General features: G+C 37.6%; 1 protein-coding gene across 1 annotated transcript in view; it reads right to left on the bottom strand.

Annotated features, from left to right (window-relative positions):
• Positions 1-413: 413 nt before the first annotated feature.
• Positions 414-18,545, bottom strand: part of RPAP3 (RNA polymerase II associated protein 3) — a 40,145-nt gene continuing 22,013 nt past the window's right edge. The window contains exons 9-17 of the mRNA XM_026502023.4: positions 17,862-17,989; positions 15,019-15,140; positions 13,256-13,326; positions 13,036-13,137; positions 6,153-6,385; positions 4,731-4,917; positions 3,804-3,901; positions 3,094-3,194; positions 414-731 (exon numbers count right to left, since the gene is read on the bottom strand). Coding sequence (XP_026357808.3) covers positions 646-731; positions 3,094-3,194; positions 3,804-3,901; positions 4,731-4,917; positions 6,153-6,385; positions 13,036-13,137; positions 13,256-13,326; positions 15,019-15,140; positions 17,862-17,989 — 1,128 coding nt within the window. The 3' untranslated portion in view covers positions 414-645. The remainder of the gene's footprint in view (positions 732-3,093; positions 3,195-3,803; positions 3,902-4,730; positions 4,918-6,152; positions 6,386-13,035; positions 13,138-13,255; positions 13,327-15,018; positions 15,141-17,861; positions 17,990-18,545) is intronic.

Below are 18,545 nucleotides of genomic sequence, written 5' to 3' on the forward strand. Positions count from 1 at the left end.
TTCCTAGTTTTTAAAATGTTTACACTTTGCTTTAATCATTATTTGCCTTTAGATGACATATAATGTGGATATCATGAGGGAAAAAAACTGCAGCATGAACATTTAAGGATGCTGTGACTCTTCAAGGAACCTACTGAAAGAGTCTAAATCTCCTTTCACGGTAAATACTAAAAATACACATCCTGTAAATAAATATTTTTATGTTAGGGAACTAGCACAATATTAAAACTTTTATAAAGAAAATTGTATCTCCTTAACACCCTCTATACAACTATAACTTTATTCGTATGCTAACGAAGCAACCTTGTCACGTGCCTACAAAAACTTAAGAAAATATAAAAATAATGTTAAAATTACGGGGCACTGAAGAATGCATCTAGATTTAGAATTTTAAATGACATAAAATACTGATCTTTACAAATATACGTCATTATATTTTTATTTTTGGAAAATGACTTACAAATAGCTCACCTGAGTACATTTCTCACTACGTAAGTCACAATTCACTATGTAGAGTTAATTAACTTATGTCTAAAGATAATCTTTTCCTGTATGATTTCATTTCTTAAAAAGCAAAATACTTTATTTTCGGTAAAAAAATTTACATATGAAAGTCAAAGACAATAATTTCAGTAAAAATGAAAATCAACCACCATATCTTTTCTTGAGTTCTTCAACAGACTTATCCTTCAATCCCGATTTGTCTATGTGATTGAACAACACATGTGCAACTGAAAAAAGAAAAAAAATTCATTTTAATTTCCATTTTTTAAAAACTAAATGACAAAAATTAAAGAGAGTAATCTGATTTGTCAAACAAAACTTTTTCTATTTTAAAGTAATAACCGTTAGGATTATTTACAAATTCTAATTCAGATATTTAAAAAGCTAATCAGAGAAAATTATATAGATTCTTCCAGGATATTTTGTAAAAAACTTCCCCTACTTTCTCAACAACATGAATCTTGCAGATTAAACTTAACTCATTCTGTACTACCTTAAGCATTTTTGTCCTCTGTAACAAGTATATGTTATTTACTTAATATTTCAATTAACGGTTTTTCAAACTGAAACTATTTTATTTTAAAAGAAAATGTTGTATCCACTACTGTAAATTGAAACTTTACAGTAATTGAAACAACAGCTGCAAAATCATGTTAGCTATATATTTTTATAATATCCAATAAACTATATAACTATTAAAAATTACAAAACTTGCCTGTAAGTCATATAAAATCATCTTTCATACCACTGCATGGCCCACACTCAACACTTTGGAAAACTCAGTATAGTTCAACCTTGACACTGGCTACCGGTTGTTACTGACGAAAAAGGTAAGAGCAGCTAATACTGACCGAGTGCCTAGTTACACTCCAGGAACCATCCAGCTGCTCCCCGTGTTTAGCTTCGCTGACAATGGTGGCCCAACCGAGACAGTACTATTGGTAAGCCAGTCTAAAGAACCAACTCACATTCTTTGAGTACACTTGTACTTATCACATTACAGCACCAAGAAATGCATTTACTCGGTGCAGTTATACTGACAGGCTGTTCTGCACTAAGCAACGATCTACGCCGTGAGGCCCAGAGAACAAGGTATACAAGGTTCCTGCTCTCGTGGAGCTTTCATTCTATTAGGGGGAGAGAAATAATAAACAAATCCATGAAAGATTTTCAGCTCACTACATATTATGAAGAAAAATAAAGGAGGGTAAGAAGCCAGAGGGTGATAAAGGGAGGCGGGCAGTTATTTTGAGTAGCTCTGTTGAGGAAGGGGGTCTCTGAGGTGGCAACTCTGAGGTGGAAACGGAATGAAGTGAAGAAGCAGGCAAGGGGAAGGTATTCTAGGCCGTGGAAACGGCCAAGTGCAAAGCGCCTAAGGCCAAAATAAGTTTACCAGCTTGGTATATCAGAAAATATAAAGTCCGTGTGGTGGAGCAGAGTAATCAAAAAAAAGTAGTAGAAGAGGTTAGAATAGTACTAAGAGAAGCTGGTATTTTTCAGGGAACTTCAAGGGCTGTTTCTGAGTAAAGATAAAACAGAAACGTCTTTTAATTTAAACCCTATTTAAAAATCTCATGTTTTTAAAATGATGTGTCCACGTCTCCAAGTACAACGTAAAGAGTATTCTTCTTAGTGATTCAGACTCATTCAATGTCGCTGCTAGAAACATAAAGACACAAGAAAAGGAGCCCGAGGTATGTTTAGGTTAGGAGATACATGAAAATGGTACATAGAGTTTCTGCTATTTTTAAAACTAAAAACCTGGCATTCTAGTACTTTTTCTTTTTCCTAAAACTAGAGTAAAGCCCAAAACCCTGAAGTAACTGAAGTTCCTGCAGAGTTCGATGTTACTTAAGGTTTCCCTAAACTGACACTTCATGGGAAAAACCGAGATGTAGAAATAGATAAGGAATAGAATTCTCCAAGATCGTCACCTGCCAACTGTCCCCCTGACTCTACAATCCAGTTGCACTGTACGTGCAATTTTCTCAAGTCAATTTGTTCTTTCCTGCCTCGGAACTTCCGCATACACCATTCCCCGGTCTAAAACTCTTCCCCACCCCTTTCATCTCACTGACTCCCGCACGTCTTTGAGGAGTCAGGTTCAATCAAACACAAGGAAATAGGCTCTCACAGACTGGGTTGACCTCCCTTGCCCCCATGCCCGGTGACATGCGTCTGTGGTGGGTACCCTTCACGTGTTCCACCACAGCAAGCTCTCAACCGTTACACTTTAATGCATTTTCAAGTAGAAGAGTCCAGACTATAAAGCCGGGACTGCCTAACCTTAAATCCTGGGTCCGGCTTCTTATCTAGGTGAGCTTGGTCAGGTTCCTTACCTCTCTGTGCCTCAGTTTCCACCTTTGTAAAAGGGAACTGTTAATCATGCCTAAACCTCATAATGCTATTGTCAGGATTAAAAGATGTGATTTTACTTAACTATAATTCAATTAAACTTTATTGTGATTAATTTAAATTTAATTGCATGTATCTTAGTAAATATTCAATAAATGTCCACTATACTTGTTGAATAAATAAAGCAACATGTCAGAATAAAGAGATCTGGAAAAGCTTTCTTCACAGACTTACTTTTTTTCTCAGGTTCTGACATAAACATCACTGCCATATCAAACCTCTTTAGTTCAGAAAGTTTCTGTAAGATTTCAAAGATGAGTGATGGCTCTTCTTTCCTGAAGCAATCCAAATATAAACAAATGATTAATTAAAAGTAGCTCATGTAATTCAGTTTTTATAACACTAGATTTCTCATTATATATAAAAAAGGTCTTCATTTATCTTTTTTCCCTGGATGTGGTCTACACGTTAAGTGCCCAAATGAAGAGCTATATCGTCAATTGAAGAAACTATAATTTTCTTAAATGTGAGGCTTAGCACAGACTTTTTATAGTTTATTTTTTAGTTAAATTCAATTAATTAACATATAGTGTATTAATGGTTTCAGAGGTAGAGGTCAGTGATTCATCAGTTGCATGTAACACCCAATGCTCATTACACCATATAGCACAGACTTTATTAATTTGCTATCACATTTGTCACTTCTACACCTCCCTTTCTTTAAGAAAAAGTTTTAAAGCCCCTTTTCCTCCTACCTAATCATTTCCCTTTCTACTGCTTGCACTTGTCCTCTCGTCACAACTTCTGCAATGGTGAAATTTACTAGAGAGCTAATTTTGCAATACAGAAAACGGTAATATGACATCAAGGAGAAAGACTTTCCCAAATCACTAGAAATAGCATAACATCACAATATGCAGGGATGACAAAAAAATTCCACTTACTCGATATAAAAGTCATGCAGAATTTTAATGATTTGGTTGAATACATCTGGATCTAGATTTTTCTGAAACAACTTAGGATACACGGATGGTTCAATTTGCTTGGAAAAGATACAAAGAGTTAGAAAATTACATCATGGCAACATTCACATATCACAAATTATGTATATAACAACCGCTTAGGTGAATATAGGAAAGAATAACTGTTACACACTAGTCCTTACTGAATAATAATGGGGTCACCATGCAACGTAACTGTGACAGAAGGACAAAAGTCAAAGGAACTGTAAGATAATCACTCTGTTCAAGGCAGAGAAAAACCTCCTTGAACAGAGAGATGTTTCCTAAGAGAGACAGGAATCTTGAGAGAGCTCTCAAGGAGCAATAGAAATAACTAGACAGTTCAAAAAATAGAATTACATGAGCTAATGTACTTAGAAGTAATTGTATACTAGAAAATTATAAGGGATTATTACTATAATCACACTTGAAAAAGACAATGCTAAAATCCATTATTTGGTAAATTTCATAGGATCTGGTTCTTTTTCTTGAAGCAAGTAAGAGCTCGTTTTCAAGAGAATGATTGTCTAAATATTGCCAAGCAGTGCTTGGGGCACATGGAAGGCACTCGATGTAGTTTAACTTCTTCCCCCATCTTGAAGAATGAAGAATTAGGTTTAGGTTATGATTTCTGAAATTAGATTAAGTTATATTAAACCACAGAACTTAACACAGAACCTATTTCCAGAGGTTTCCTAGTTGCAAACATTTAAAACGGTCTGGCCGAGGTAATACATGCAGGAGGCAAGGAAGGGGTCTACAATCGTGTTATACGAAAAGCAGATACAGGGCTATTTGTACAGCACTAGTGATAAAAGAAGTTCTTTGACCTTTTACTTAAACTAGAACTACTAGCTTCCTCTTTCTTACCTTCAAATACTGATACAACATATCCGGAGAATTTTTCAGTTGTCTGAAATCCGATTCAAGCTGGAATGAGTTTGCAGGGACCGGAGGAAGAACAGCTGTGACAAACCGAGCAGGTATCTTGTCTGTCTCTACAGAAATCTGCTCACCGAAAGACTGACATACGTTCTGTTTCAAGTTGACTTGAGGTCTGAGATATTTCAGAGGCCATCAGTCAAACAATTAGAAAAGAACCACAAATAAAGCTTTTATAAGGAAACATCAAGAGACATTTTTCAATTTCTGACTTTATTAATATAGTATTGTAACTATTTGTATTCTACGTGTAGTAAATTCTTTCAGCTGATAAAAATACACCTTTACCTTTGGCAAGACAGATTATTTTCACATGCTGGCTGTGTAGTGACTGTTCTCATCTGCTGGGCTAATGTAGCCTGGCACCTTTTGAAGCACACCATTTCTATGTATTGCCATTACTACATCACAGCACAGATACTCACAACTCAGCCTTTCAGAAATCTGAATTATCACAGTTTCAAGAGAGATAATCCCAGACACCAAGAAATGCTTCCTCCTTTAAAAAAATCCACCTCTTAAGTTTTCCCCAAATCACTAATCACTATCACTTTAAATAAAACCACTCAAATTAAACATAAAAAAAAACTTTTAATAGGATTACTGAGTGGCAATACAAGAATGTAAGAACAAAGTTTCAACATCCCCAAATAAACCTAATTAATCTAGATCTTTTATATTCTCACCATTAAGCAAATACATGACTATTATTTAAAATTCCCCACATAATTTAAAGAGACCCCAAGTAATCTTAAATATTAATGGCTAGAATAATGATGACTAAACTCTACATTTTTTATGAAGCTTCCTTTTAAAAACTTATTTTTGCTGAATTAAAAAGTAAAATGCATTTACTGAAGTTCTAGAATAAAAATGCACAAAGTAAGTCGTTCAAGATACTTTCTTACCTCTAAATTCCCCACTATGGCATAGGAATAGTGATCATACCTTAAAAGCAAAACCTTTCTTACGGCTAAGTACAAATAAAAATCTAGAATGTGAAGTTGGGCACTTCAAAGAATTATGGTGATAAGCACAAACCAGAAGTCTCATCAGTTAATACCAATTTTCTAGTGAATTATTACCATTCTAGATGAGTATCAAGTAAGAGTATTTCTTCTGGGGCACCTGGGTGGTGCAGTCAGTTAAGCACCCAACTCTTGGTTTCAGCGGAGGTCGTGATCTCAGGATCGTGAGATCGAGTTCCACGTCGGGCTCACGCTCAGCGCGGAGCCTACAGAAGACTCTCTCCCTCTGTCTCTGCCTCCCCCCTTGCTCTCACTCCCCCTCTCTCTCTTTAAAATGAATAAATAAATCTTTTTAAAAAAAGAGAGTATTTCTTCTACTCACGGCAGGGCTGAAGTATCACTGATTTCTTCTATTTTCAATACTTTTGCTTTTGGAATATCACTTGCGGGCAAAAGGTCATCTTGGCTTGAGTTCTTCTTACTCGTAGAGCCTGCACTTGCTGTTCCGTTGGCCACAGTAACAGGATCACTCTGCGCAGCAGCAGTGCTACCTGGCACGTCAATCGTCTGTATCAAATTGCCAGTTTCTTCAATAATAACTTTCTTGAGTGGTTTCTAAAACAATTAAAATCAATTCTTGAAACCAACATAGAAAGGTTTCCTATTTTAGGGTCACAAATGAAAAGGCTGCCGTGTTCTTATAACTAATATCTGCTCCATATTTACAGCATGTACTTAGATTTTAATTTCATAGACTAACAGTTATAAGTCAATCTGATGGCAGGATAGACGGGCGTCATACTCCGAGAAATCAAAGAATAAAAAGATGCATGGCACTTAGCACATGTAAGTCTGAATGGGAGGAAGCAGAGATGTACGTATACATCTTTCCAAGGCAATGGGACGCATGCCATAAAAGGTGAAAGCACCACATGCGAAGAGAACACAGAGGAAGGAAGATAGACAGTGGCATCAGGAGAGTCGCCCCAGAAAACTACACAGGAATGGCAATGGGGAAGGGCACAGCATGGTCAGTGGAAAGCTGGTGCAAGGGGAGGAGTGCGGGGGACAAAGCCTGAAAGGCTGCTTAGACAGCTTATAAAGGAATTGTGCGCCATGACAAGGAGTTGGGACTTTATCCTAGAGGAAACAAAGCCAAGAAAAATTATGGCCAAACCTACAGTGGGCTAACTGAAGGCAAGCAGAACAAAGTCAGACAGTAACCAGTATTCTGTACGAAACACACTAACATTAAAATCTAAGCAGATTTAAAAACAAACAAACAAAAAACACCTAAGTAGATTTTCTAAATATGTAGCTACTGGATAAAACCAGCCCAGGATTAAAGATTTGCCAAATATATTCACAAAGTTGTTAAGACTTGACCATAATGGTTTCTAATTTAACAAAATAAACAGGATTCACTATTTCAATCATTACAAATGTCAAACGTGTTCAACTTCTTAAGTTTACATATAATACTGTTATTTTTAATAAAAAACTTTTCTGCAATTTATTCTAAGTGTTCATTCCAAATGTATGATTGAATTTTTTTTAAAGATTTTATTTATTTATTTGACAGAGATAGAGACAGCCAGCGAAAGAGGGAACACAAGCAGGGGGAGTGGGAGAGGAAGAAGCAGGCTCTCAGCGGAGGAGCCTGATGTGGGGCTCGATCCCAGAACACCAGGATCACCCCTGAGCCGAAGGCAGACGCTTTACCGCTGTGCCACCCAGGCGCCCCCAAATGTATGACTGAATCTTAAATGAAAAAGTTGTAAATATAAAAACTTTAGACATATATATTAAACTCTGTTAAATCCAGACGTCCTATTAACACAGCTAAGATAAGACCTAACAGTAACAACCAAGTGTTACTGGATGAACGGACATAAATTTTTAAAAGCTATTAGCAAAATTGTTAACAGAATCCGAGAAGCAGTTCTATTTAAAGTACGATCGTGTTAGGCTGAAGCCTTTGCCTTGCTGAGAACGCTCAACAGCAACAGTTTGCCCCGAAGACACTGACCAAGAATGCGCATGTGTGAGTGCTGCACACAGACTATAATTTCTGACAGGCAGTCATCGTTGCATTAAATCAATACAGTCCCACTTAACACCAGATCCTTTCACTGACAACAGATGTGTAAACATGATCCTAATTTTAAAATTTCCTAATCAGTGGTCTCTAAGAAGCACAGACCAGTGGGTACTGGGAGCTTCTGAGGGCTACTGATGGTCGGGAGTGATGGGGCGGATGACAGTCTGCTGGTTAACAGGAGTGAAACACAAAAGGTATCACTACAGAAAGATTTAAGAAAATATGAAAGATTCGACTAAGCCTTTCTCAAAATTAAGATTTAGATGCATAACATTTTGTTTAGCTCTGTCTCATGGCCATTTCAAGAAAAGGAAGAGAAAAATAAAAATAAACAGGGAGAAAGAGAAGAGGAAGGACCATGGAGAAAGGTGAAGTTTTGCTATAGGAAAACAGAAAAATGAAAATAAAACAAAGTATTTCAGCAGAGACTACAAGATCAGGAGACCCTTCATTTACTACCACCTATCCGGGAACCCCGGGTCCCAGGTGATCCACGTCACCGCTCTCCTACACTCTCTCCAGAGAAGATTCGCCAAAAGTACTCCCAGGCTGTCAGCCCTTAAAACAGACTTCCCTGGCCTAGGCTCTCATTTGACTCAGGTAATCCTAGGACTCCCTCTACTTCCGGGACCTTCCTCTCTTTTCTGACCACTTTCCCCAGTGGTCAGGTTGTCTCACAAATATGTGACTGACAAGAAAATTAATATTCATTTCACCTAAACCTGCCTTAGCATTAATGGATATTATTTCCTTTGATCGAAACTCACCTGTGAATCATCCTCACAAGGAAAAAAAGTAAGGATCTCACAGGGATTAGGTAACTTGCCAAGATTTCAAAGTTTATAGTGGGGCTCAAATCAACTCTTAAAAACATTACACCAAACTGCATCTTCTATTTTTTAAATAATGCCTACATTTTTATTATGAAGACCTATTACAAAAATAAACAGCAAATTTCCCCCTTCCTGCTAAGATATTGATTTTGTTTGTTTGTTTGGGATGATTTATAGAATGGTTTACCCCAGATCTTTCATTTCATAGAGGTGTTCTGTTTTGAGATCTTGCCACAAAAGACTTAAATACATGTTGCATTTTCAAACTATTAACATAAATTGATTTTTAAAGTGACGGAAAAGAGAACCCAACCAATGTATAAAAGCTCCTTATATACTGGCCATGGGACATCACACATACAGATATTTGATATACCACTTGGCCATGTTTTTATAATTATGGACAACAAAGTCTGACAAAGGCTTTTTTAAACCTTGTGAATTAATTTTTTGGGAAAATATCTTACAAAGATGTAAAAGTTTAAACCACTTTTTTAAAACCACTTTTAATTAAACATTTAATCAGTTAAACAATTAATTGAAAAGAATAGCAGCACGTTAACATAACGTATGAAAATGAGTACAATCTATAAAAGCAACTAGATCTATGCCTGGTCATGAAACAAGTACTATCTCAGAAAATCCAAGAACAAAGTCACAATAAGAACATGGGGGGTGTCTGGCTGGCTCAGTCAGTAGAGCACGCAACCCCAAATCTCAGGGTCATGAGTTGGAGTCCCCACGTTGGGCGTGGAGCCTACATAATTAAAAAAAAAAAGGGGGGGGGGAATGGGATAGACTGGTGATGGGTAGTAAGGAGGGCACATATTGCATGGTGCACTGGGTGTTATACGCAACTAATGAATCATCAAACTTTACATCGGAAACCGGGGATGTACTGTATGGTGACTAACATAATATAATAAAAAAAATTAAAAAAAAAAAAGAAGAAACTTTTGAAAGCGACAGAAAAAGACTCATGGGGAACGGAGGAAAAACTGAAGGGGAAAAAAAAAACAAAGCATTTAACTAAGATATTCTCTGTTACCAACCTGAAATATGAACTTGACAAAACTATCTTTGCCTCACTTTCTTCCTTTGTAAAAGGAAGATAAAAATACCTGCTCTGACTTCCTTATAAAATTGTTACGGCTCTCAAAGCATCCGCCATGCGTAACAGTCACTTCTAGGGGCAGGGAGAGGACCATAACCTGTGGGGGGCACACAGGGAGATTGTGGAGGCTGACACCTTTCAGTTTTTACCTAGTTGGGTGATTTCGTGGGTGTTCATTTTATAAATATTTTTTAAATCTTCATTTGTCTTGTGGACTCTTCAGTATAAATTAGGTAAATGTTAGAAATTACCACAGTCACATCATATCCTGCATATATATATAAAGTTACAGATAATAATTCAGCACAAAACAAATTGCTAAATTCATGCCAGCTACTCTAATATTGCAGGGAAAAACCTGGCTTTGTTGGACTTAATGAAAAATAGTACAGTACACCAAAAACAATGTGCAATGTATATTTTTAAAAACAATTCGCTTATAGTAGAGTTTTGCCTTAGGTGATTTTTTTTTTTTTTTTTTGAAAAGATATAGTTATGGTACTGAGGGTCTGGCAATGTAAGGGTAAACCTGGCTGAGCACACTGTACCCATCCTCGAGTTTCTCAGAACACCCCTAAGATGGGCTGTGTCATTTCCCCCACACTGAGCTGGAAAGCAGGTGTCTCTTGCAGAGAAAGAATGAGGCTGTTTACAGAAACGCAGACATACACCACGTCTGTGCATGTGCACTGTATGCAAAGACCACGTGCTGGGTTCTCCGAGCCATGGGGGACACCTGTAACTTTCTTTCCAGCTGATTTGAGCCCCAAGCTTCCCATAGTTATTTGATGAGTTATAAAAACACCTAAACCAGGGCCTGTGGTGTCTTCCCCAAGCATAGGGGACAGGTCTCCCCCTTATCCTTGGGGATCACCTGAGCATGTGGGAAATCCTCTGCCAGTCAGGGACCTGAGAGCAGGGAAGAGTTCAAGGTGGTGGAGAAATGAGTGGAGGGTTGGTTTTAATTCTGCACAGTCTATGCAAATCAAAATAAACTTCCATTCCTTCTAGGGCCTTTATGAGATCCAGAAGCTGGTGCCACTGCCCCGAGGAACAGCAGCTCTGTCTCTAGCAAGGACACCGAGAAGGACAAGGTAAATGCTGTGGCCATTTTCAGTCGTAGCTCTTTCGAGAAACCATCTTCTTGCACAGCGCTCTCTCCTGGCCTTACCTCTGTTCTGTGTGTTGTGTGAGATGTCTGCTGTTATTTATCTTCAAAGTGCAAACTCTTAACCCAAGAGCCTACAGCTTCTCTATTTTCAGCGTGTCACCTTAGCTGTGCCTTCAGAAGCCAAAAGTACCTAACGGCTGAGGACCTTAGGGCTCTGTGTCTTTCTGGGAATAACATGAAGAGAATGACACCACACTCCACACTGAAGCCTCCTGGCCTGGCTGACTCCTTCCAGAACTCCTGTGTGTGGGATCATTGTTTCCTCCTTTCCTGTTTCCAGTTAGGTGATTAACCTGGTCAGAATGCCTGCGGTAATCCTCACAACTGGAAAATACGAAATGCCATCCCTCCAACTTCACATTGTGTGCGTTGTGCAACTCTGAACGGTCTTAGATAAGGTCAGTTTCCTAACTAACTCATCACTGCTCCATGTCTGTCGGTAAACGTGCTATACAGAATCCCTCCAGTTGTACCCTGGGTAAAAATATTCTGAATTATCCGAGGTGACATATTTGTAGTAGAAAACGTACACCAGCAATAAGGTCACGAAGAGAGAATTTCCAGTTACCACTGCAGGGCCAGGTCCACACGAAGTCCTTCGGCTGTGTTCCTGAGTGGGTTCTGCTGTGTCCTGAGTCACTGTTAGAACTCATACTGCCTCTCATGACACAGCATGGGAATTTTATACCAGAAATCAAAACATATTTGTGTTAATCCTGTTATTTAGAATTTTTGCCTCCTTTTTCCATAGAACATAATTACTCTGTGTCTCATAGTGTACTTAAAATCAGAATTACTTATGAATTGGTAAGATAAATGTAGCTGAACTTAATTGGCATTTATAGGTAACATGTTCCTCTCAGAAAACACTCTCAGTTCCCCTCCAAGCCTGCAGGCATCCCCACATCCCAGAGGTCTCTGAGGCCATGACAGAACTTCCAGAGAGAAGACCCCTTTGTCAGGGAGGGAAGCAAAGGAAGAAGGTCATGGGCTGGCAGACAGACCTCTTCCACAGGAGTGGCTATGATGTGTGGAGAATGGGCTTGTCATTCTCACTCATTCCTTCTGTTCTCAATATACAAAGAACCACACCTCCAGCAGCCAGGGAGGAGGAGGGACGCAGGGTTACCCTGGGCGCAGACGCCTGCCTGTCCGCAGTACGGTACTTTATCGGTCTGTGATGACTTCCGGTGACCCTCTAGGATGGACCCCCTTGCCGTTCTACACTGGCATGGGCAGTGACGTGTGGTGACAGTAATTTAACCTCCTGGCCTCTATTCCCCCAAGCTGCAGGTAGCCCCCGGTGGGAGAGACAGTTTTTTCTGGCACTAATGTGCTCTCTGGGAAAGTTGTGGTGGGAAAGGTGGCAGGTGCTGACACCCGCTTTTCTGGGTTTCAGCTATTGTTGGTATTGGCTCTTTTGTCTGTCACATCAACACAGCTTTCACTTCTGCTCTGCAAGTCAGTATGGCGACAAGAGGACCCCCTCCTTTATCAGGACCATCCTGCACGTGCCATGGGCTCCCTTTATCACCATGCATGGGCTCTGAACCGCCTCCGCCTCCTGCCCCTTGGTGGCCCCAGGGACCACCCCACCATCCCCACCTGCATCTCCTGATAAATGATCTGAGCAGTGTATTCACCTTACTTTTGTTGTTGCTGAGCTGAGGTGCTGATTTTAGATCTAACCCTACATGAGATGTAAGGCTACTATTATAATAAAATCATAATCCCAAATAAAAATGGTACCAGAAATTAAAAATATTTAATTATTATAAAATAAAACTATCTCAAATTCCTTTAATATCAGAAAATATGTAGAAATATTTAAATTTATAGTGCTAACTTAAGTCACTGAAAAAATTATCCCAGAATTCTGAACGGCTGAATTTTCCCCATTTTTATTATGTCAATAATCCTAAGAGTGCTTTTTAAAGAGTCTAAGAAGAGTTTCTTAATTCAACAGTTTGCTTCCAACTCTTATTAATACAACACTGACATTGAAAAAGGAAGGGAAAAAAAAGGAAAGAAAAGTGCTTCACTTACAGTTGACCCAAGATGAGATGGATTATCAATAGGTTTTATCACATTTTGTCTTTGTGTAGAATCGAGAAAAACATCATCCCAGTGTCCTTTCTCAATTAAGTCCTTGAAAATAAATTTGTAAGCATGACTACCAAAACATATTCTCAAGTTAATTATGTAATAGATAATGTGTTTCTGTTTCAGAAAATAAGACCATATTTTGGTGAACAGAATACATTACCTTTTTAATTTTGGAAAGTTCAGTTACTGCTTGCTTATTCCCAGGTTCCAAAAGTAAAACAGTTTCAAAATCTAAAGGGAATTTTTAAGAAATAGAATAAATTAGTGAAAATATTTATGGAGTTCAAGACATGATACATTTAGTTACTAACCCACGTTTGTCTCTAGAAGTTTTACTCAGGACGCTAGGAAATAGGTGAGGATAGTAAGAGCTAAACACTGACCGAGTGCTCTTCTAGTTACTTTCCGTGAATTCTCGTGTCACGTTCATCAGAACCCCACTATCCAGATGATACAACTGAGGCCTAGAGGTCACCTAATTTACTAAAGCTCACACTATTAAAAAATGACAGGGTTACTCACCAAATGTAAGAATCTAAGAGAATTCCATATTATGGAATATTATTCGGCCTTAATCCTTGAAAACATTATGCTAAGTTAAAGGAGCCAGACACAAAAGGACAAATACTGCACGATTCTACTTATATGGGGTACCTAGAAGAGTCAAATTCATAGAAACAGAAAGTAGAATGATGGTTACCAGGGGCTAGGGAGTTCTTATTAATGGGTAGATTATCAGGATTGGATGATGAAACAGTTCTGAAGATGCTTGGTGGTGATGGTTGCACAACAGTATGAATGTACTTAACACCACTGAATCGCACACTTAAAAACAGTTAAGATGGTAAGTTTTATGTTACGTATATTTTACTACCATTTTTTAAATGCATGAGCTACAGCTGAAGCCAGCCTTAGAGAAACTGTCAGATTTAATTGCACATATCAGAAAAGAAGGAAGGCTGAAAATCAATTATCTAAGTATTGATGTCAAGATATTAGAAAAACAGCAAATTAAACCTAAACAAAACAGGGGTGCCTGGGTGGCTCAGTCGGTTGAGTGTCTGCCTTCGGCTCAAGTCATGATCCCAGGGTCCTGGGATCGAGCCCCGCGTCAGCTCCCTGCTCAGTGGGGAGTCTGCTTCTCCCTCTCCCTCTGCCCTCCCCCTGGCTCATGCGCTCTCTCTCTCTCTCAAATAAATAAAGTCTTTAAAATAAAATAAACCTCAACAAAATTGAAGGAAAGAAAGAGCAGAAATAAATGAAACAGAAAGCACACACAATAAAACCAAGTTGGTTCTTCAAAAGGACTGAATGAATACTTAAAAGACAGATCCTGGAAAAATAAAATAACTAGTACCAAGAATAAAAAGAAGCATCACTGCAGATCTCATGTTATCCTCTAACCCTTAACGGCTGCTTCCCCTTCTTTTACTTTTTTGCCTTTTTCCTTCTCACCTATAATTCAAATTATTCATTAACTTTGATTGGCAATTAGCCAGATCAGACTGTCCACTATTAAAGTAAAAGGTAATCTGGTCTACTGTGAAGCTGCAATCCTTCAAATCTGCAAACAATTCACGATCTGAACTGTGAAAGAAAATTTACTTCTGTAAGTTCTGTATCCTTGCACAATGGAAAAGCTACAAAAATCTCTGCTTCTGGGGCGCCTGGGTGGCACAGCGGTTGAGCGTCTGCCTTCGGCTCAGGGCGTGATCCCGGCGTTGTGGGATCGAGCCCCACATCAGGCTCCTCCACTATGAGCCTGTTTCTTCCTCTCCCACTCCCCCTGCTTGTGTTCCCTCTCTCGCTGGCTGTCTCTATCTCTGTCAAATAAATAAATAAAATCTTTAAAAAAAAAAAAAAAAATCTCTGCTTCTGTAACTTGGGAGTCTGAGTGATAGTTGTTATAGAAAATAGTCGTACCTTGTTTGGCCTCATTTAACTTTCCCAAAAATGTTCTTGCCGTTCCTCTTCTGGCAAAAGCTTTAGAGTATGAGCCATCTAATAAAATAGCTTGTGTGCAGTCTTTTTCGGCTTCTTCGTATCTATTTAATGCAACAAAATTAACAACTAGAAAATGCAGCTTACAGAAAAACTTCACATAAACTGAGTTTCTAACGTAAAATGCAGGCATATTATTTTAATTAAAAACTCCCAAGTCTGTCTTCGAGCGGAAGACTTTTTTTTTTTTTTTAATTGTTCACTCTCACCAAATTTAGGAAACATCTAGGAAGGAGAGAAGAGATACGAGGTTAAAGGAAAGTCTGGAAAGAGTATGGTGGAAGAATGTTAAGAAATGATGGTAAAAATACAAGCCGAGCAGACAAAAGAATACCACTGGCTGGCAGCCCATCTCCACTCCAACACTCAATACACACAGGTACCACATTGATAATTAAAATTGGCATTAATTTTCTAACAAAACTTAATATTTACCCACCTAAGGATCTCCTAAGGTATACATTACCTAAGGAAAACCAACCTACGCAAAACTTAGGGCTTGTTATATGTGTGACGGCATATCACCTAACACTTCTCATAAATTCTACTCAACCATGCAGCCAGCCATCAATTCAGTCAGACTGGGTAGTGCTCTAAAACACAGAAAGTTAAGGAGAGCTTAAAAAACAAAACAAAAAAAAAACCTGAAGACCCTTCTGTATGTCGAAATGACCTTAATCAATTACTGTGAAATTATCTAGCATAACAGTATTACAGTTATGTACAAAAGATCCTTTAGAGACCAGATGTCATAATGTCTCTGATTTGCTTTATAATAATTCAGAGGGGAAAAAAGCTAACTAAATATAATGACAAAGGTATGGCTTGTTAAAACTAGATGATTTGGTACATGGGGTTTATTATATTACTTTCATGAAAGCTATAAAAGTTTCATAATAAAAAATTCCAAAAAAAGAGAATCTCCCGTGGTTACATTCTCCCCAAAACCTAAAATGCCATCCTATCCCCGAAACAAGACCTCATAAGGACAAAATCAAAATTTCTAATGAATTTAAACATCTTTTATTTCTTTAATTCACTTTGCAACGAAAGAACGAACATGTCCGTGTCTGAGAAAAAGTGTGTGCCCACGCCCCACGAATATATTTTTTACTTTGCTGATTGTATCATTCTCTCATTCCAGACACAGCCATACCCCACCCCCGTCCCCACCCCAACCCCCAGGTTTTCAGGGTAAAAAACTCCAAAGAGCACAAAGTCAAGGGCCTGCCTGAATCTCCAGCCTTATCTCTACCACTGTACCCTGTGTAACACCATAATATGGACCACTTGCCCTTTCCAGAAGTTACATTAACTTTTCCACTGTGGAAAAGTTAAACCTGTACCGGGACACTCAACCTGTTTTTCATCTCACTTACTGTAACCAAAATAATGTATCTCTAATTGAGTCTGTTAGTTTAAATGAGAATAAATATACTAACAAAAGTTACTTCTATGACACGAGCTCCTAACCTGAGGTCCTTTGAGAGATCTGAAAAGTTGGATGGGAAAAATATTACATCCTTATTCTAACTCTTAAATGGGATTTGGCCTTTCTTTCCATTATAACTGTAGTAGCAAAAGCAGTAGCTATGTCTTCGCCCCGATAAATAGCATAGATATTTTCATATCACATTATAACTGTTGCAGATATCTCAAAGTATTATCTATGTTCACCACCATTTCCGAATTACCATAGTAATTAAACCTGCTATCTGTTTGTATGGGATGACAGCGTCCCGGTCTATAAATGCTCCTGGACACCAACTATCAGGCAATTAACTGCCCCTAGTAGTCATTCAGATACCAAAGAGCAAAGTCATACGCCACCATACTGGTAACATAATCATCTGTGTTACTTTTTTATTTCCTATCCACACTTATTAGTTCATCAGTATGTGGAAGAAGATGTCACAGATCAACCCAAATTTAAATTTTCATATTATGCCTTCAAAACAAATTTAGCTTTAAATCTGCTTGTATTTTAAACATAGTTTCTCGTTTTGTTGTGTCAATAAAAAAGTATATATACCACTATATCACAAATTGTAGTATTTTAAAAAACTATATTTCAATATAATTGGCTGCCTTTGTAGTCTCAAATGTATAATTATGCATTTGAAAATATTATTCTGAGAAAGGTTCCCTATGCAGCCAAATGGGTCCATGGCACCAAAAAAAGTTCAGAATCCCTATTTTAAGTATTCACAGGGTTTTTTCTTAAATTCTGTCACTAGTGCATAAAATATGATTACAAAAGATATAAAGAACTGTGAGACACAGTTTGTGCCAACAGACATTATCCTACTGATTGTTCAACTTGGAACCCCTGAGTGCATCCAGAAACAGCTGTTAGTATCAGAGGACCAAGTTTTAGCTGGATATATCATCAGTCAGCTGATCTCAATGGCAGCAATTCTCTTTTGTTATGTATGGATATGCATATGTAAAACACTGCCAGATAAGAATGTGCCCAAAAGGCTCTGAGGTTAAAAATAATCTTTAAATCACTAATTCAGAATAACATGCATAAAACAATTAAAGAAATGTTAAACTGTGTAATGCCACATTATTACAAGTGGGAAAATAATAACAAGAGCAAACATTTACTGAATATGTACTGATACACACTCAGTTTCTCTCTCATTTAAATTTAATGCTCAAGAGTAAATAAATTATATTTTAATTTATTACTTCTCTAATGTGCCAATTCATGGTAAATTTCATGTTCATCCTGAAAAGCATCAAATATAACCAATACTTACTTCTGAATCTTCAGATAGGCCATTGCTCTGTTAGCTGGAAGAAGGGCATTAGTGCCATCTGCTGCTATGCCCCGAGTATAGCACTCAATTGCTCTTTCGTATTTCCCCTCTTTGAAAAATCCATTCCCCTATCATTTTGGAGAGAAGTATAAAGAAGAATGAAAAAATATGCAAAAAACTAGCTGAATTCAAATCGTAAGTAAACACTACAAGAATCCTCATCAATATTGTATCAGTACTTAAAGTATATTTTAATGTTAAAAATCTAGTCCTCGATACATGTTCTAGAATCTGTTAGTTTAGGTTGTTTTTTGCAATGGCATTATTCTCTTTTCAGTACGAAAAAGAAAAAAATGTATACTACTATACCACTTTGCTCCATTAACCATTATTCTCCTAATTAAATACTACAAAAAGCTTAAATCTAAAAACACACTTTAATAAATATAGGCCCAAATATTATACTCTTTAGCCGTACTGGAAGCTGTACAATAGAATTTCATTAACTCAAATAATTTTTGTAAAAGAGTACCAGAATTGTACAGCTCATTCTTTGGTAACACTACCATGCTTAAACATAGGATAAATTAAACCATACTGGAATGTATATACCGGATTTCACTATAACATTTATTTATAATCAGTCAGGTTTATCACAATCAATACCATTACATAAATATTTAT

The sequence above is a fragment of the Ursus arctos genome, unplaced genomic scaffold (genome assembly GCF_023065955.2).
Source record: "Ursus arctos isolate Adak ecotype North America unplaced genomic scaffold, UrsArc2.0 scaffold_26, whole genome shotgun sequence".
Lineage (NCBI taxonomy): Eukaryota > Metazoa > Chordata > Mammalia > Carnivora > Ursidae > Ursus > Ursus arctos.